This window comes from Zerene cesonia, chromosome 2 (genome assembly GCF_012273895.1).
Source record: "Zerene cesonia ecotype Mississippi chromosome 2, Zerene_cesonia_1.1, whole genome shotgun sequence".
Classification (NCBI taxonomy): domain Eukaryota; kingdom Metazoa; phylum Arthropoda; class Insecta; order Lepidoptera; family Pieridae; genus Zerene; species Zerene cesonia.
The window spans coordinates 1,725,292-1,747,281 of NC_052103.1; the positions used below are offsets into that span (position 1 = coordinate 1,725,292).

A 21,990-nucleotide genomic window follows, 5' to 3' on the forward strand; every position below is an offset into this window, starting at 1 on the left:
CGGCGCAGGATGGCCTGCAGCAGCCCGTGCGGCGCCACCTCGATCGTCAGCGCGTTCTGCGGGATGAGCCGCGACGTCTCCTCGAACAGCACCGGGCTCTGCGCCCGGGGGGAGAATGGTTTAGGTGTGTGTCTTTTGGAGAATTTGTTCTTTGCTGTGGTTAAGTGCCCCAATAGACCCCGGGATGGATTTGAAAATTGGAATGACATATAGAGACAATAAATGAACTTAAGATAATAAATTGAGTATTGTTTGAGCCAATACGCCCATACTAGACTCGTGGCGAATCGTACACAATAATAAAATTAATTATTATACATTACATGAATACACAATTCAAACGCATTCGTTTTTTTAACAAAAAATAAATAAATTAATTTACTCACCAGTAGATTGTTAGTGTGGTATTCGGCTGAGGACAGTTCCGCTTTGGGGTCCTTCCACAAGTGTTGTGGTACCGAAGTGGAAACCCACTTCTCCGAGCGAGCCCTGGGTTCCGGGATCACTTCTTTCAAGTACTTGAGTAGTTTGGGACCTGATGTTATATGAGTATTTTAGTTGTTGTTTTGAAAGAAAGAAGGAATAAAAGAAAAACATATTTTCAACGAACCAGTTGAAACAAAAACAAGCTTTGAACGTTGAACGTTTTATAAATCCTAGAGTGTACCTAACTAAAGGTTAATATTTGGTCAAACCACAAGAAATTTATTTAAATATTCCATTTTATATTATTGAAAACAAATTTAAGTCAAACATTCTATTTTAAATAATATTCTGACTATAAAGAAATCGTTTCTTCAAGAATAAAAACACTCATAGAGAAGCCAAGAAATACACAGAAATATAGTACAGTACATTTTTTTAATCACATACAGTTGAATTGAGAATCGATCGTTTTGGGGACGGTTGGGAAACCAATAAATAGATCAATAGAATTGATTGAATCAGCAACTCACCAGCCTCAGCGATGTACCGCGAGTGGTACGCGATGTTGGAGCAGGGCACCTCCTTGGCGAACACGCCCTGGGCCACCAGCTTCCCCACGAAGCTCTTCATGATGTCCGCGGGGCCGGAGATGGTGCTGGAGTCGGGGCCGTTGTGGCACGCCACCTCTATTTCGGGGGGGCAGATTTCTTTGATCTGGGGGCAAAATTTCGATTTTATTTTATTCTTTTTATTTTGACGCTCGTCGCTTCGTTCGCGTAATAAGGAAATGCTCGTCCCTGTAAACCTGGGGTTTCCGGGATACAATTGTTCTAGGTCCATTTTAGGATCTGAAAGTATCTCTATAGCAAATTTCATCAAAATTTTTTTATAGCACAATAGTAGGCCTTATCACTCAGCAGTGAACTCCGCCAGTTAATCATGGCCACGGGGAAAAAGTTAAGGAGGCGAAATATGGAATAAAACGTTAATTTTTTTAAGGTTTGGGAGTATTAATTTGGGGACAGTTGGATTTCTTTTGAGTTTTTACAAAGTATTTGTAGTGTCTCGTGGAACAGTTAAAAATGTCGTGTAGTTTAAGAGAAATGTTCATTATACAACAAAAGCAAATGGAACTAACAAAATAAGAATACTAACAGTACCATGTATCAAAAAGACAAATGATAATTGTTGCTAGTTATTAATAAAAAATGTTCAAAAGTCCTATATCTCTTATAAATCCTCACCTGAGTATAACCCATTCCAACGGCAGCCATGGATCCCTTGATGAAGGGAGTCTCGATGGAAGCGAGCCCGCGGCTGTACGCAGAGAGGATCATTTGCTCAGCTGTGAAACAACCATCTGCGTATGCGCAACCCAACTCACCCACACTGTGACCTGAGGGTAATAAATATAAATTATGAATCAGAATGCTGAACTGTATGCGTATGATGCCAATGATGATGGTTTTGCAAGGATGCAGTACTGCTAACAGGCTAAAGTTGTTAAGATTTATCGACAAAAGACAATATTTAAACTTTACATTAAACTGTTAGTTACTGAGGTTAATGTGTTATTTTAATTTTATTTGTTGCATTGTTTGTTAAAAAATGCACTTTTTAAATAAATTGGTGGTGATCACTTTGCGGAGTAGTGCCTCTGCGAATGCGCTGCTCGCTTTTAAGGCGAAAGAGATAAGAAAAAGATGGACTCTCGACTGGAAAGAAGTAATGGACGGGTAAGGGTGAAAAGGAATCTATTTACAATAAATAAAAATAAGAGCAAAGCAAATGAAACAAACCATAATAATAATAATGTACATTTTTCTTTAAAGTCTTAAACAACACGAGCAAAATAAAAAAAAAATGCCAATGGAAAAAATAAAATAAACGAAAGAGAAGCAACAGAACTCACCAATGATATAATCCGGTTCGATGCCGATAGTTTTCAGGACGTCAGTGAGACCGATTTGCACCGCGGCGATACCGACGAAGGAGTTCAGGATGTTGTCGAAGATCTTGGGGTCCTTCTCGGTGACGATCTTCGTGAGGTTGATGCCTTTGGGCTCTAGGGCCTTGTGACACCTGGGGAGGGTTATTTAGTTGGAGATACTGATGGTCAAAATATTTGTAGGGAAAGGGTATGTGGTATTGGTTAATTGATAGTTTTATAAACTTTTTAGAAGCTTTCCGAACGGATGGTAAATGATAAAAATATATGTGTGCTTCTAGAATTTTGAAAATTTTGAAATGGTCCTTCGAAGAAAGAACAGAAAATCACAAGACCCTGAAACCCGACTGACCTCTGTATAGCCGCAGCGAAGACCGGTATCCGCATGAGGTCGGAGGCCATGCCGGCCCACTGCGACCCCATCCCGCTGTACACGAACCACACGGGCCGCCGCACGCCGGAGAAGTACTGGATGTCGCGCGACAGCGACACCGCCTTCGTGGGGGTGGATCCTGGGAGAGGGGGATGTTTAATGTTTTATGGCATTGAATATAATAAGAATTGATGCTCAGTTTCTCGGAATATGGTCTAATACACAATCAACTAAATTCTTGGTGTAACACAGATTATACGTAAGGAAATCATGAAACCCTGGCGACCCTTATCAAGTCTATAAGATACACTAATAAAATCTTTATAAGTGAGTCATAAAAGATTCAAAAGGAACAGTTGACTACATACAAACATATAAACATACAAATGAAGCTAATAAAAGCATGCTAAAAAAAAGAAAAAAAAAATTATACACTACTAACGGCGCCCCAAGGTTTCACCCGCGTAAGTCCCGCAGGAAAATCGGGATAAAAAGTTGCCTATATGTTATTCAAGTTCTCCAGATATCTACGTACCAAATTTAATTGTAGTCGGTTCAGTAGTTTTAGCGTGAAAAAGTAACAAACACACACACACACACATCCTTACAAACTTTCACATTTATAATATTAGTAGGAGGATAGAATAGTAGGACTTTATAAAGTTTAAAAAAATAAAAATCATAGTAGCATGCTAAGTTTAGAATAGTTGGAATATATTCAAACAATTATTCCACCGCAATTTATTCAAATGTTCAAGATCAGAATTACGAAAACACTCAATCAAATCCGCTTTAAGGGCAACTTGCTCACCTAACAAAGAATATCCTCTAACAACGTGTCCGCCGATATCCTCATCGTGGATCGAGTGCAGCAGCCTCACCAGCTCCACGTCTACAGTCCTAGACTCCAGGTCGTCCAGGATCTTGGCTACCGCAGATTCCGTTCTGCCAGACACGCAGACTAGACGCGGTAAGTCATCTGATGGCATTCCTTTGTTCACCTGGATTAGGAAAAAGGGCAATTTCATTATGGTGTCAAGGAATTAACTTAAATGTACTTTTTATTTGAGAAAACTAATTAAGGACATATACCTGGTTCTCCCTCCTGCTTTGATTATTTGTTATGATTTGGTCAGTGGTGTTGACCAGTAATATTACATTAGGTAACTCTCTAAGCTGTATATTATGTGTTGTATTTTGTAAAACGTTACAAAATATTCAATATTGAATTATTGTAATTTTACAACACACTTCTCTTGATAAAAGAGTTTACCTTTTTCTTTTATTGTTAAGAAATTATTGTAAATTGAAATTGCCCTTTTTTATTTTTTTTACAACTTAACTTTTTACAATATATAACGCAAAGAGTTTCCTAATTACTATCCTTTCTATCAGCAACAATTTCTAGTGGATACTAATCCAATTCAAAAACTACAACCCACTACTATAATATTACCTGCATTAAAATGATCTGATCTTTAAAACACTTCTAAAATATGCATCCTACTAACCTTAATAGTATGTATCTTACTAACCTTAGCTGGAGCTACATTCTTCAGAAGAATATGGGCATTGGCCCCACCAAATCCAAAGGAGTTGATACCAGCCATTCCCCTGTTCCAGGGAGTCTTTTCGGTGATCACACTGAGTCTGTTTTCCTCTAATGCCTTCACACCCTCACGCTTCTTGGTGAAGTGCAGGTTCGGTGGGATGTAGCCTGTGCTGTAGGCGATGCATAACTGTGGAAAGCGTTTAGGAAATCTATACTAACATTATAAAGATGAAGAGTTTGTCTGTTTGAACGCACTAATCTCAGGAATTACTGGTCCGTTTTGAAATTCTTTCAGATTTAGATAGCCCATTTATTGTGGAAGGCTATAGGCTAGATATGTACCACGGGCGAAGTCGGGGCGGACCGTTAGTTTAAAGATAAAAAGGTAATGGGTGTGAAAAGGAGGTATTGTTTAAAATCAAATCCGATGATTCACACAATCGTCTGGCGACATTACTGACTGAAAACTAGAGTTGGGAAAATCATTTTTTTTTGCCATTTTGTACTATATTCTAAACATGCTGCAATAAATATCAATGTTACATACATGTATTTTTTAAATGTCTGAACGATAATAAAGCTATTAATTATGTATTGTAATACAGAAATCTATGACTTTGTGAAAATGTCCAAAAATTATTTTAGCATGTCTTTCGCACTAAATAAAAACGTTTAAAAAAGTAATAAACGAAGTTATACCTTAGCAACGGAGCAAAGACCAGAGGCGGGCTCACTGTGCCCCAAGTTGGACTTAATTGACCCAATCTTGAGCGGCTCCGAACGGCCCGTACAGAACACTTCGTCAATAGCCAACAATTCTTCAGGATCTCCTACTTTCGTACCTGTGAATTAATTACAAGTTTTAAAAGCAATTTAATTAATAATGGGCAAAATTGCCCATGGAATTTCGCGTTATTTCATTTACGTACTAACTAATTAAAGTTGGTAAATAACATGTATAATTCCTTTTACTTATTTTCATGTTTGTTTTAATAACGTCAGCTATTTATTAGTAATTTTAATTATCATTGATACAGTCAATCTCATATAAACGGACATTTTATGAACAAGATAATTGTCTATTCTTTTCAAATGAACTTCATTATTCACTTGCTTATCCGTTTAAGTATTGACGTAATTATTTTTATTCCAATCATATCCGATCGTGAAATAGAATTAAAAGAACGTTTATTTTGATGTCAATTTCAAAAAACTATTAAAAGCTCCACGGAGGTTCTTCATTAAAAAATTCTCCAAAGCCAAATTTGATTAAGATCACTTTATAATTTTCCCCAATCGAAAATCTATTTGAGCATAAACGCGACACGCCGAGATAATCCGGAAGCTTTAGCGATGTTTTTACGTCAAATGAGTTTTCCCTACGTTTATCTAAGCTTTGTGCCGTGAACAATGGTGAGTTAACGATGAAAGAGCTTTTTAATTTTATGTCAGAGTGCTTTGGGTAAACTTGTTGGAATAAGTTTCGCTATCTCAGTTTAATTTTTGCATTTTTATGAACGTGCTGTTGCCTTATGACACGGTTCCTTTAATGGCCTGTCGTTGGCCGTAATGGTGGAATTTTAGAACGACTCTTGGTATTGCTGCTTTTATATTTTTTACTTGACTAGTATTTTAATTTAATTTACATTGGGTAACCGTCAGCAGTGTCATTTACTCTGAACTAAATTTATGTTTATAATTTTTTCATTTTATCTTTATTTAGAATTTGTAATTTACTTTATATTGTTATATTGATTATTTTCGTTGTTTTATTTTTTTATAAAAATTATTTATGACCTCTAACACAAATGTTCAAAAATATTACAAGCTCAAATTGTCATTTATCTTAAGTCTATTTAATTCCAGAATACCATATTATATATGACCATACCATAATTGACCAAAAAAAATATCATAGAAAATAAGCTAAGATTTACGTAAAATAAACGCACGTCATAAATAGGATAAAGTAATGAACTAAACTAATTGCGTCTCAAATCATTTCAGAATTATAGTTTGAAAAGTTGTATGCTTAAAAAAATTAAAGGTGTTTATAAGTCTTTTACTTTGGTATGTAAAGATTATTCAATACGAGACCTTGTCAGACGTCTTATACAAATCCACGATATACATATCACGTGTAAGTATGCATTCGTAAGTCTAGTCTTATTTGACATTGAAAAAATCTAATTTGTATGTAAATAAAGTGTGTCTGGTAAAGTACCCTGTGAAATGAAATTCCACTCGAATACCTTACAGTGGAATAACATAACATTATACTTATTCATATTGCAAATCCACGCGTTGAAGGTAGATGGAAAATTGTTAAGAAAATTAAAAAAAGATGCTTTTAAAAACATATAAACAAAGTTACTGTTTTTCATAGTCATTGTATTTGTGAAAATCAGTCTTACGCTTTCACAGTTAAATTAAACACTAATTTGGATGAAATTTCGAATGTAAATATTTAAAACCCCTAGTCAAAGATAGGCTAGTTTTTTTCTTAAATCAAGCCCATTTAAATAGGGGATGGCATTAAAAAAACTACAAATATCTTATGAATTGCTTGTTTATTATTTTTCTCCTTCCTTTGACTCCCTTTCTAGTAGTGGTCATATCCCCATAGGTAGTAAGTAGTAGGCAACACCCGTAACACTATATTATGAATCTATAGACATTTCCTTTCCATCAAGCAAAACGTCTGCTGATTGCCTTCCAATGACATTAAAAAAAGTCTGTATCCGTATGTAATGAAAAAAGTTGCCTATGTGTTATTCCAGTTTCCCAGCTATCTACGTACCAAATTTCACTGTAATCAGTTCAGTAGATTTTGCGTGAAACAGTAACAAACATACACTTACACATACATCAATCCTCACAAACTTTCGCATTTATAATATTAGTAGGATAGGATAGGAATTATGTCGTTCTTTATATGTCTGTTGGATATGTTCATATTACAGAGTAAATAAATATAAATTCCTGAATAAATAAACCTTACCGGTGCCGTGGGCTTCAACGAATTCCAGAGTGTTTGGTTGTATGGAGCACTCTTCATAGAATTCAGTGAGAAGAAGTTTCTGGATGTTTCCAGCGGGATAGGTGATGCCTTGCTCTTTGTAGCCGTCGCAGTTGGTTTTAGCGTGCAATACTTGAGCGTACACTCTGGAAATGTACTTAATATGAATTTTCTATAGGAAACCTAGCTGAGTTTGCCGGCAAACACTATTCTGCCTTACTCTTATCATTTAGGGGTATTAAAAATAGATGTTGGTCGATTCTCAGACCTACCCGATTTGTACACATAATTTAAAGAAAAGAAAGTATGGTAACTAATATTGTGACACGACGATTTTATGCATATATAAATTAAAGTTTTTATAGAAGTTGTGAAGAATGAATATAATTTTAATATAGACTCTTTCTGTTTCGATGCTTATTGCAAAATCTCACAAAAGCTATTCAATGATATTTTGAACGAAATTCTGGTTATGTCTTGAATTAATTTTTAGGTTCTTATTACCCCTTTTATACCTGGCAAAACTCAACAAATCAGTAATAAAGCAGATAATAAGATATAAATTAGAACAATAGATTAAAAAGAAAATAATTTTACGACCATAATTATTCACCTCACAATAAAAACTTAGAAGTCAAGTCAAGTCTAAGAAAATAATTGAATAAGTCTAAACAAGCTTTATTTAAAATCAAATTTAAATCAATGTTACTCACCTTCTGGAGTCTTTCGCCTTCTGGAGCAGACAGACGACGATAGCTTCGGATCTGGCGTATCCATTAGCGCTGTTGTCGAAACTCTTACACCTTCCATCGGGCGATAATACTCCCAATCTGTTCAATTATTAAACTATATTTCATAATAATAATAAAGGAAACCCAATAGGAATGTTACTAAGTGTTTACCAATAATATTAATGAAAATTAACTTTAACGTTTTCTAGAAGCTATTTTCAAGAACCACTCAATGTAAATATATTTCTTAGGTATGTACCTACATATATAAGATTATGGTATAATAGTACACTAAAAAAAGAAAACATGCTTTATAGCATCCACTGTGTTCTGAAATTGCGCAGCACCAGTTTACAATATTCTTTCAAACAAATCTTCCGCATTAAAATATCTTCTCCAACTTACCTCGAAAACTGCAGAGATACGTAAGGATGCAGGCACAGATTGGAACCGCCTACAATAGCAGCGTCACAGTGGCCATCACGGATAGCTCTAAACGCATGTTCCATAGCGTAGAGGGAACTCGAGCAGGCCGAGTCCACGGTATAGGAGGGGCCGGTCACTCCCAACCAGTAGGAGATACGGTTAGCTAACATGGCACGGGAGCATCTGGAGAAATGAGTAGTTAATATAGCATAACCATACCGACATATTAGTATACCATTGATGTTTTCAGAGTCGAGAAAAGTTCCGTTAGTTAGGTAGTTATTGAAACTTCTTCAGTTTTGGTCGTTATTTAATAGACATTTGCAAATTAACATAATTAAGTGTTTAATGGTGTTTGGAATCTGAAATCAGTCCTATCGGAATGTAGGTTTCCTTTTGAAAATTAATGATGTTAAAGACATTTAGTACCATTATTAATGATGTAAGAACCTTTCACAATGAGCAAGCGTTCACCACATCTAGAGATATAAAATTCCGATAGAGTTCATGATAGAGTAATCTTCTAAAACGCGAATAATACTTTAACAAGGTTTTTTCACTTTTACAATCCATATTAAATGCTTTATATATTACATCCACTTAGCAGATATCTCAGAAATGCAATATATTAAATAACTTAGACATATAAATCCCAGGGTTTAGTACTACTGCGGTAGGCAAATGTGGGCAAGGCGGTAGTAACATAAAGTGAAGTCTTTAGAGATTATATGCTAAGGCAAATGCAAATTATCTTCTTGGTAAATGCAGTTTGCAGTATGCAGCGCTGCCATGACTTTTAATGTAAGTGACGGTAAATAAATTAGTGTTGTGGTCTGAATCAAAGGACTGTATACAATGATGTTATTTATTATATAGTTATTCTTTTTAATACTTGTAATGGATCAAGCTTTCTTAATTGAAAAAGTTTAATATGCAACGCGTAAACTATCATTTAGTTGGACTATCAACTAGAATTACGCAGACATTTATGCGATCAACGAATCAATGGTCAGACAGCTCTGTCGGTACGCACGCACACGTATATATCATCGCTTAGAAATAAGAATATTTGATTTACTGAAAATCTTTTGATTGCACTAAAATCAAATTACTATTAAATAGAATGGAAGAAATAATTTGTCGAAAAATTTAATGATGACCCATATATTAAATAGCCTAGTTATGAATCGTTAAAAAAATACGTAGAGGAATCTATAAGAATTTTCTATCATATGAAATTTGTAACATTATTTTTTTAACAAATTAACAAATATCCTGAACATATCATACATTTTCTGTTGATTTTTTGAATGCACATACACATATTCTAAGGTACTATACAACACGATTTGAGCTCATTTATTCGGCATAAATGAAACCCGCATTGAAATCGATCATTCATTTACAATGCCACAGATCCTACTCCGACTAATTTCGTAATTAAGAAAGTTAGTGAGGATGTCTGAATACGAATGTCAGTTAATTAAAAAGGGTTTAATTAGTGTAATGATGTTAGTGTAAACTTTTAATGTATTGAAATATTACATTTAATAGATGATCAAACAAAGACATCAGAAAGAAAGAATGGATGTTTATTTAACACCACAATCAAATCACCAATAATTAATCTTTACAAAACTAATAATAAAATGGACTTATAGACTTTATTAGGCTATAAGAGTATAAGAGTTTATTTGTTTGATTGAACGCGCTACCTCAGGAACGACTGGTCCGCTTTGGAAAATTCTTTCAGTTTTAGATAGCCCCTTTATTGAAGAAGGCTTTAGGCTATATGTGTACTACGGGCAAAGCCGGGGCGGACCGCTAGTAATATATATACACACATCGTAAAACAATATTAGGTTAGAAGTAAAAGATACAATAATAAAAACAGATATTTATAGTATTCGTATATAAATACAATTTCAACAATTCCATTATTGTGTTTCCAAGTTCGTCCCTCGTATATCTAAAAATATACGCAGGAATAACAATATTATGTGTGGGAATAGCGTTATACAGATCTTAAATAACGTCACCGCGTTGCGTTCAAAGATTTCAATTAACTTTCCCGATACCGATAACAAGAAACCTTCAAACCGCGCCCTGGGGATAATATAAATGAAATGTGCGCTGTATATTGTCTTTTTTATCTCTCTTACTCCTTTGAGTTATAACGAGATATAATCCGTTTGTGTTATGGTACTTATTTGTAAGGTTACTTCAGAGCCTAAGTGTAGCATTAATGGTTTATGAATTAATGAAAATAATCTCGTTTATGCTTGAAAAGGTGGATACAACATCGTGAGGAAACCCACATGTCCATGAAATATTAAGAGATAGTCACACATTTATCTTTAAGGATATTAAACGTAAGATAGGATAACATACAGATATAAAGTCGATATAAATCGGTTACTTTCCGTCCTGAATATAAACAGAAATTTGAATAACACTATATTTTATTAATATTTAAACAAATCAGCAAAAAATCGAATCTTTAATAAAAAATGCCTTTAGGCTACGCGAAACGGTCTAGTTGATTCGTTTCCAAAAAATATTTTTATATTTTTCAGTAAAAGACTCAAAAAGTTGATTTTAAGTGAACTGCGTTTTTTAAATAAGCAATCAGCTTGAAATGTTTCCCGTTTCAAAGTTAGTGAGCTGTATTCATTCAATTCATAGCAACGAGAAGTTGAATACTGTAATATAAATTTAAAGTATTTCACTTGAACCGAATGAGCATTTTAGTTTATCGAATATTGAATTGCAATTATATTGATTGGAATGTCAGTTTTGTATTGAATGATCTGCAAGAAGTAACTATTTTTATATTTGAAGAGACCATATAATGTTTCGTGCTTATTGTTTTGAAAATTGTTAAAAATGCTTACACGAAAATTTAATTAATTACATACCGTTATTGCCTACTCTTATGAATCACAATGAATCATTTTGACTTTTTTATTCCTTTTTTGATTATGAGAAAAGCTTCATTTCTAAGCTACTTTACATAATATTCTTTACGTAATATTAAGTTGAAATAATTACTTATCCTTAAAATTTAACTTCTACGAGTTTGTATTTCTTTTTCTCTATGGAAAGTATACCTAGCTCTCTTCTTCAAGTATAAATAGTCAAAGTTAAAATTGAGTAAAACCTAAAGTCTGACACAAAGGTGGGAAAATTAAATTTTCTGTTCGATTACCTAGAAATACGGTTGGGTATGCGTAGCCCAATTACCAATTAAAACTTTTAATAATACGTCTTTATAAGCTGTAGTTTTATAACAGAGAATTCAAGTTCCAAGGCATTGTTAAATGGTTTTAAAATAGTCCGCCCTAAGCATTGTTAGCTCAGCTTTTGTAGCTAATTGATGGTACTGCAATTTAAATCTATTTTCTGAAGTTTCGTATAAAGCCTTTGTATAGGAATGGGTGCTATTATATTCATGCAACAAAGTTATAAATTCCGTCAATTAGCGTTGGATTTAGCTGATTCGATATGTTCATTGTATTGAATTCTCATATTATTGTTAATCTAGAATTTTCATAGGATTTGGACAGAAGGGAATGTGAATTTGTGATTTAATGATTCGATGTTTAAATAGACAAACGTTTTTAATGTATCGTGTCTAAGTAGATTTTTTTGGATTTTATAGAGCGGGCTACTGGGTTGCTCTGAAAGTAAGCGAATATATAAGAATCAACCTTTTTCAGTCTCTACTTATTCAGAATTTATCTACGAAATAACAGATTTCGTGGAAGCTGTTAAAAACTGACTTAATTTCCAAAATAATTGAGCAATTATTAGAATCCTTTTATAAAACGGGAATATGCAGGTAGAAAAGTGTACAAAAAGCGCTTTGAGGAGTCTATCCAACAAATCGGATTATCAACCAATGACTGAAACGAGCTACTTTACATTTTAACTGAAATACTGATAGAAAAAACTTATCTAGGTTAAATTCTATGTAATTCATATGAAATTGTAGCAATTTTACATGTTGACCAAGACTTATACAATGTAATATATTTTTATGTAATAAATTTTTGTACCATAGTTTTTTTTTATAATTTACCGCAAGTAACTAATATTATAAGGAAAAGTATGGTAGTTTTCTTGTCCGTATTTGGTGTTTTAATAGAGGAGAAACTCAAAGGTGAATGATTGACTGACTGACAGTGATCTATCAACACACAGCCTAAACCACTGGACGGATCGGGCTGAAATTTGGCATGCAGGTAAATGTAATGACGTAGGCATCCGCTATGAAAGGATTTTGATAAATTCTACCCAGTCAAATCTTTTCCCCCGAGGGGATAAAAATTAGTACCGTGAAAATTTACTAGGACCGCGCGGGCGAAGCTGCGGGCAACAGCTAGTGTTAAATGAGCACTAGTGTTATAAGAAAAATTAAATAGATGATAAGTTTGTAATATTTTATGAAATCTCCAGAGCAGTTCTAACGAGAGAACGTTTGATAAATGCCACTTTCGCAATTTGAATTTCAGGTTTTTGCGAGAATTTTTCATGATAAATGCATCGTCAGCGGTTTTAGATTAACCACTTTGGCTAATAGTGTAACCCCATCCTCGGCGCCATTTAATTGTTCCTCAAGAGACTGTCGACTTTTGATTTTATTGAGTACTAAAAATTACTCTTATAAAAATGTAAAAAAATATTCTCTACTCAACATTTGTAGCATACAAAGGTGAACCGTAAATATGTTTTGGTCTATGCGTATTACAATATAAAACACAATTAAAAATATATATAAAACAGACTTCTAGAGATATCACAGATATAATATAGACAGATATAATAGAATATAAAACTATTATTAAGATATTACTGTATTAGCTTTAAAATATAAATCCAGCGTTATTAATGATTATATGTTTATTGATTTTAACGTGTATTAATGATAATAAAGACAGTTTTAGACATTTTTAGCTCTAATCTGAACATAAAATCCTAACTGAATTTTTGTGAACACATTCAGGTGTTACGGGTGTTATTAAAGATGTAAAACATTGACATTGATATCGACTAAAAGAATTTAAAGGACAAACGGTTAAAAATCAGTTATGTCATACGCAAATATCTCGTAATTGCTCGGAGGTCAACAGACGTCATTTTAAGCTTTTTTGTATCAATGCCCTCAGCATTTTTCTTTAAAAATAAACGTTTTCGAAGACAAATGAAAGACAAAACCTATGATGACTGGATATATGGAATGTCTGCGAGGATGACGGTATTCCAGATTATAAATATCGCAAAAATTAAACACATCTTAACAATGCTTTGAAAATTTTTGTAAAACATTTTAGACAGGCGGGTTGAATATGAAGATAATAATATGTAATATCATCGATTTTTATAAAAAAACATTAAAAAAACTATTTTTACCAAAATATAACCGCTTTAAATTGTCATAACTAGACCATATTTAAATGAAAGCAAATGGCAGGCACCAGCTTTCAAAAAGACTCATAAAAATCGGTTCACCCAATAAAAAGTAAGATAATTTCCTCCTTTTTGAAGCCGGTTGAAAATATAACGATAGTTGGTTGACCATTCGTTTCTATATAACATAACTAGTATATCTACGATAATATTATTAACACTGGCAATTGTTGTCTCTGCAAGAACATTCACAAACGCCTATTTCGTCGCATATTCATAAACTTGCATAAACGTAGGAAATAACTAGCAGTAATTAATATTGCTCCTTGTGTCATATATAATTATGATGAGAATTTTCGACACTTCAAAGAGGATATTAAACATTCTAAACAATACTGAGCTTGTTTGTGAATAGTTTTATTAATGGTGAAAATCATTTTGTTGTTTGAAGAAATTGCTTGACATGCGTTAATATCGTTCGTATTCGTCACTAAAACATTATTCAATCCACTACTTACCTATAAATCCTGATGATAAAGAGTAGCTTTCAGTCGAAATCCCACAATTTATTTTCATAATCCATATCTACATATTGCTATAACTTTTTAACAACGCAATTAAAAACTTTACCGCGCATTTGTGACAGTTGTTTTTTTTTTATCGGTTATCTGGCCGATACAGCTTTTTTTTATTCATATGGCCAGTGCCAATTTATTTGGCGGTATAAATTATAGCATCATGAAGAAATAAAAAAAAATTAGGATTTTAAATAATTTCCTCCCTAGCTACCTTCTTTATATTTATTATTGTTTGTATTTTTTATGAAAACTGTAATTGTTCATGTATATTTTTTCCTGCTGCAGAGGTTTTCATTTATTTATGAGTCTTACATACCCAGTAACACCAAAGCCGTTGACCTGCATTTTTTCGTAGAACCATGTCTTTTCCGATTCTGAGAAACAGGCGCCAATGAAAACACCCGTCTTTGTGTTACGCAGTTCCTTTGGATTTAAACCTGTTGAGAGCATCATAATGTATAACCATTTATCGTTATAAATATGCATGGAGGTTTCTTCTATATTATAAATTAATTATTATATTTTTTATCAGACTAAAAAAAAATCAATAATGATTTGCTAATCAATTTTTTTTTTATGTACCCAACAGAGAAAGCTCATATTGTAATTATGATTCTGTAAATTTTTTCATTCTTAGGTAATGCTGTAGTATTTTGTAGTTAAATAAATATCATTCAATTTTATTAAGTATTGGGTTATATGGTATATGGTATTAAATATAGATTTTTAGTTGCAAAGTACAATATAAATTCTTGGATCAAAAGTCTAGGATTATAGGAACAAATTAAACTCCCAACGCTCCTATCGCTGAACAAGCACAGATTATACTAATTCACGTTGGCGGGAAAGTAGAATGAATAAGGCAATGTCAAAATGTGCACCCATTTGAAATGTCTGTAATTATCCATATTTTATCTATGCAATATTTTTACAATCTGCTCTTTTATAACAATACGAATTGTTGAACTACTATATTAATAACAGTTCTCTCGGCTTCGCCCGTGGTACATAAATAGCCTAGTGTGTCAGTCAGTGAAATTGCTTTCTAAAGGTGAAATAATTTTTAAAATCGGTTCTGTAGTTTTTGAGTTTATCCATTACAAACAAACACACAAACAATCAAAAATACAAATTCTTTCTCTTTATTATATTAGTGGTGATGTATATACGTATTCAAGGATTAGGTATTAATTATACATTGAGTTGGTATCTTTAAATAAATAATAACCTACATTATTTCCGCAAATCCGTTACGATTTATTATAAATATGGATGATCAAATATTGTGCGCTAAACAGTTTATTTAAATAACATTTGAAAGCGTTGAAATTTATCGACAAAACGACAACAATGAATAATTTTGCTTATTTGGCCGTTGAATTATTCAGATTTCAACCATTGATAGAGATCTTTTATCATTTTCGCGTAATAGCGACGAGCCGACGAGACACATTGTTTGATTTTACGCCTTATTCTAGATTTTGAATAGTTTAAATTTATTATAAATATTAATATTACATTTATTTTGAATAGTTTTTAATTATTATATTTTTATCTTTTTTTTTTATAGACGGCAACCTATTTGAAAACAATATTTGAAATAAAATATATGAAGGAAATATGACACTAACTATAAAGAAAGTATTCCATACATTTCAATCATTTTAATTTTTTTTTGTAAATTGTGAATATAGTTTAAATATGTAGTGCACATGGATATACTCGTGCGGTGTTCCTTATGTATAAAATCATTGGAAAATTTTAATTATCTATTACTATTACGTCAAAAGTAATGGACGCTCGTGACTTCAAGGTTCTTCTTTCATAATGAAATATATGGAACGCAGTTGTCCCGTTTAAGGTAAAATTTGAGTCCATGAACATTACGTAAATAATTATTTACTTTTGAACATGTTTTAAATATTTTAAAAATATTGTCAGAATAACACCGTTTAAAGTACAAAATACATCTGAATGCCAATTCCAGTAAATTCAGAATATTAACTCAACAAAATTTGAATTTAGAAGCTGTGAACGGTCGCATCGCCACAGATACAATATTAAGGTTCGTCAAAGAGTTATTATTGTGGACGTTTTAGGTTTTGTAAATGATAGAATGTGTATATTTTTGATGTGGCTCAAAATAAAATTTACATTTTTAGACGGGCAAAGAAAAACCGAAGCGGTTGGAATCAATATACTGATTCTAATGTTTTATTGCTATTTGATTCATATGTACCAATTTAAATATACTCATATTGTTCATCACAATGATTTCAATAACATATTTTATATAATTTTGCTTTTAAACATAATATCTTACATACAAAAAAATGCAAGATGTTTCTTGAATATAACAAAAGCAATAAAATTAGTATTTTTAACAGTGATCTCAGATTATTAACGAAATCTGATGATATCTGTCTTTCTCCTCATTGAGAGAATATTATACTTGTGTCGCAGGCAAATCGCACGATTGCTCCATTTGCAAAGGGCGTAGTTAGTTTATAAATGCTCTCTAAATATGGTGTGTATTACGGCGTACTACTTAGCTGCGAGTTCGAAATTAGATTTTTTTGTTTAGTTGGGCGGTGGGTTACGTTAGGTTTGTTTTATTTTAAAACTGTATTGATACAGCAGTGTCGCTCCGTTGCCTCACAAAATGTTCCTCAAGGATATTTGAGATAAGTAACTTCTCATCTTAATATAAAACTGCGAGCTTTTGTCAATCGACGATACCGTTTCTAAATTGCGAATATAAACAATTTGCATTTGACGTATATCATCATCAGCCTATACAAGTTCCAACTGTTGGGACACAGGTCTCCTATTAAGGTTTATGCCATAATCCCCCTCGCTGGCACAGTGCGGGTTGGCAGATGTCACATGTCGTCGAATTTTTGTTTCTTGGTTTGTCACATGCCGTTTCCTCACGATGCTTCCCATAACCGGTTTGAGCAGTGTTGATGTTATCAACATGCACAGATAAACTGATAAATCAATTTATTTCTGCTCGCTCCCTTGATCTCGAATCTCCGACTTATCCATTTAAAGTCCAAAGCCTTCACCACTGAGCCCTCACTGCTCATATATCAAAATTAAATTTTTAAAGACTATCCAACTTTTCGAATCAAATGCTATCAGCAAACAATGAGAAGTCCAATTTGGTAAAAGCTTTTGGAGAACCCAAAACGGTCTAAATGTCGTTCGGTATTGATACTTTCAATGGTCGAGCCGAATTTAATCCGTGAACCGGCGAATTTTCGGATCAGATAAATTGCGCTCATTACTGCGGGAAGAAAAACCGAGGTATACTTGTAGATGAAGGTCTCCTCTTACACCGGGCTGTAAGCCGGCTGTGAATGTTTGACAAGAATTCACAAGTCACGATTTATTGTTCTTACATTTTCCCTCATTATTTGACAAGAGGGTTGGAATACAGATTTGACACGCAGAATCGAACGACTTGCGCCTGTTCAGCCACTGTCATCAGTATATTCAACCTTTAAACCTATTTCAATGTCAATTGAAATCCCCCTGCCTTGTAAGATCTAATCTATATTGAAGATCTAAATAAGCTACTTCAGGAAGTATACCAAGGGGTTTTGTTCCTTAAACGCATTGACCAGTAAAAAGCCTGTCATACTATCAGTCTTAAAAATGTTTACGAATGGTCGTGACCGCCTAACATCAAGTGGGCCATCATTTCCCTTGCGTGTTCTACTATAAAAAATTGGTGCAATATACAACTGTGTGATACACGGCAGTTCAGCATAATTTCATGTGTGGTGACCGCTTAGATGGCTCGCCAGTTCCTTTGCTTGCTCTGCCATATTATCTACTAATACAAGTGATAAATAGCGGTGTGACACACGGCGGTTTACCGTAATTTCGACGGTACACATACAGACAATACAATTTCAGGTTTCCCGCAATATTATTCGGTCCGAATATCTCCGCCTCCTTCTGTGAAACTCTTCTTTCGCTTATTTTCGTAACGCGCGACGCATAATGATGTGAAATAAGATTTTCGTCAATTTTACAAGTGACATTTTTAGAAAGGAATCCATTTTATAACTGTGTGATATAATATACAGTTATACTCAAACGGCTGATAGGTTTGGGCGCTCTAAATATATCGATAGTTAAACCTCATTACTTATTATTATAGGACGTATTTTTAATGAACAACAAAATAAAATATAATATGGCTAGGCAGTATTGAATTTCTGTTACACTATAACCACTCCTGCTGTCAGTTTGATGATGAATTTCATATGTTTTAAAAATTTTATTTAAATTGCTACCTATGCTACATGGTAGTTTCAACTAAATTTATTTTATTATATAGGAAGACTTTTTAATAAAATAGAATTTACTGTTATTGCTAAATATGTATTATATTGCGCCATTATAATATAGATTGATATTTTAAATTATAACAAAATAAAGAACACTGACTTCTTAAATGACAATAGAGCATTACTTATTAAATTATTGTAATAATATATAAAATATGCGATACTAATAAAAATAACATATCGATTCTCAGGCTAAACTAAATATACTTAACGTGAAAGGATCTAAGACAACATCCCCATCTTAATATGGTATAATCCCTCGCTAATTGTCGAACATTTGTGTCGGAGATCAAGGATCTATTAGCTTAGATTACGTAATACATTCTAGTAATGAATATGGGTATTCAGTAGTAGATAGAATATAGTTATACGTATGTATATGTGTGCGAATGTTAACTCACATGTGTGTGAGTTCAAGTCTCGCTTTGGGTAGGCTAATGATAATGTTTAAAAGCAAATAGCTTTCAAAATTAGAGCGACAAAAAAGTCATATTGTTTTTGAATACATCACTTATACGCGTTTGTACACTAAATTAAAATTTGTTATAAAAAATCTTTCAATCTGACTACCTGTACCCGGCTTCGTTCGCATGATAAATGAAAATTAACATCCTACTTCCTACTAATATTATAAATGCGAAAGTTTGTAAGGATGTGTGTGTGTTTGTTGCTCTTTCACGCAAAAACTACTGAACCGAATGCAATGAATTTGGTACGTAGACAGCTGGACAACTGGAATAAAATAAAGGCAACTTTTTATCCCGATATTCCTACGGGATACGGACTTACGCGGGTGAAACCGCGAGGCGCAGCTAATTTGTAATATATGTCACATTTTTAGCCAATTTTCCAAATTTCAAAGCAATTTAAATAATTCACAGATCAATTTAATTGGCACGGTTATACATACTCAAAATCAAGAAATACAGTAAAATATGAAATGAAAAATAGAAAATCCTCCATCATTAAAGTCAGTAAGTCAAGCCTACGAATTAATTTACAGAATTCAATTATTACTTTCTTGTGTATTTTAAGATTATAAAGCCTATCTTAGATACAAAGAGAACGTTGTTGTTCGGATGCGGTCGAGGTTCGAAAGGGTCAGAGCACCGTGTTTCGCAAATAAATTATTTTTATAAAGCTCACTTTACTTAAAGAATTTCATGGGTCAAAAACGTTTATATAATAGTTAATTAGAAAAAATCTTCTTATATATATATTGCATGCGATTTGGTAAGGGGTATTGATTTAGTTAATCTGTACTTCCATACATATAAGGATGAAGAGTTTGTTTGTTTTAGCGCGCTAATCTCGGGAACTACTAAACAGATTTCGAAAATTCTATTACTGAGTGCTACAGTCTATATATGTACCACGAGCTCGACGAGACGATAGTATTTTATACACTTATGCATGTGTTTGTTATACACACAGGAAAAAAACTATTTACAGAAAAGGAGTGTAAGTTATTAGACACCCTTGTTACTTATAAGTGATCTCTTTCTGGGAATCTGCGTAATACATAGCAAGTATAATAAAATAATGTTGACGGGGCGAGAGGTGATAGAAAAAATATTGCATTGCAAGAAAAAATGTTCTAGAAAGTAAATTGTGCTTAATTGAGGATTAGGTACCTACATAACCATGGATAAAACTCTATACTCTTGAAATAAATCTTACCAGCATCAATAACAGCTTCATACGCTTTCTCCAATAGGATTCTGCACATGGGGTCCATAGTGTGGGCTTGTTTGAAGTGTACCCCGAAGAAGGACGCATCGAATTTATTGACATTATTCACTTTACCCGTCCTCTGCGGGATTTCTGGGTGAGCGAGCTTCCAACGGCGACCGTCCCCGGATATCAGGTCCACCTGATGAGATGCAATTACTGTTAAAGCATTGATCAAAATGTATTATTTGTCGTGCGATAATGAATTAAACTCATTTTGTGAGATAGATTAAAACCACGCGGGTGAAGAGGCAGTCTGAAACTAGGTTTTACATAAACTGCTGTTATAAGATATATAGGCAGAGATAATATATAGTATGTATAGTGGTGATTATTTCAAACTTAAAATTTATTTTATTGTACTAGGCTTATTTGAATGGTAAGTTCTTTTATAACCTTTTACTTTAAACTCGATTAAGATTTCTTACCCCCTACAGTAAATCATAAATAAAAAATAATAATAATAAACGGACATAAGTATTAAGTCGAGTTGAAGGTCGACCCTAGTAATAATTGTACAAGAATCAAATAGCAAATTAGCTAACATAAGTCAATAAATATTTTTTTGTTTAGTTATGTAAAACATGTGTATTTTATTTATTAGTTTTTTCTCATATTCTGATATATTTTTTAGTTTCTTGCACTAACCCTAAAACCTCTTGCATTTCCTTTCCTACCAGGTTGCCTGGCAGAGATTGCTGTCTAGCAATAAGGCCGCCTTTTGTAGAAAATATCATTGTGCCATATTAAATTTTTGTATAAACTATTCTTTCTGTTTTGTACAATAAAATATTATAAATAAATAAATAAATAAATAAAATAAACACCTTATTAAACAGATTTTCCTGCAGGTGTATAACGGAATCGGAATCCGGGAAGTACCCAGAGATTCCACTGATCAGAACTTCATCGCCGGGTGGGGGATGCGACAACCGGTGTCCAGACGTCAGACGGTCTTCTGATATGGGGGTAGGCGCCATCTGTTGAGCAGTTATACAAATGAACATATTATAGAAAAACAATTTTGTTTTGCAAATGATTTTTTGGTGTCTTAGCGGGCTACAGTGCTACGGGCTACGGATACCAACGTGAGCAATCGCCGCTACTTAATGCTCATGAATGCTTACAGAGGTAAGGCGTCTAAGGTACATTAATATTGCTACAGAAGAAGTTACAGACATATACTACAGATAAAATTTTGCCATTTTCTAACAAAAATAAGTAAAGTGACACATGCAGGGCGGCTGGTATTAAGCGCAGGCGATAAGCTGAAGATTTAGCTCTATGGCGTGCCCTAGGAGAGACCAATGCTCAGTAATAGACGGAAAAAGGCTGAAGAAAAAAAGGTTCAATATAAATTCATTATTAAACCACGAAAATGGGAAATTAATTGAAACAACGAAACGCTATTTACAATTAATACCGAATTAACATTA

The 21,990-nt window shown here is 33.4% G+C and overlaps 1 protein-coding gene across 1 annotated transcript in view; it reads right to left on the bottom strand.

The window, feature by feature from the left end:
- Positions 1-21,534, bottom strand: part of LOC119834958 (fatty acid synthase) — a 44,869-nt gene extending 23,335 nt beyond the window's left edge. The window contains 15 exon segments of the mRNA XM_038359523.1: positions 1-98; positions 387-535; positions 957-1,140; positions 1,671-1,822; positions 2,339-2,508; positions 2,727-2,886; positions 3,559-3,748; positions 4,283-4,486; positions 4,999-5,141; positions 7,301-7,464; positions 8,032-8,148; positions 8,455-8,658; positions 14,779-14,899; positions 20,504-20,696; positions 21,382-21,534. Of these exon segments, the coding sequence (XP_038215451.1) occupies positions 1-98; positions 387-535; positions 957-1,140; positions 1,671-1,822; positions 2,339-2,508; positions 2,727-2,886; positions 3,559-3,748; positions 4,283-4,486; positions 4,999-5,141; positions 7,301-7,464; positions 8,032-8,148; positions 8,455-8,658; positions 14,779-14,899; positions 20,504-20,696; positions 21,382-21,534 (2,402 nt within the window).
- Positions 21,535-21,990: the final 456 nt, after the last annotated feature.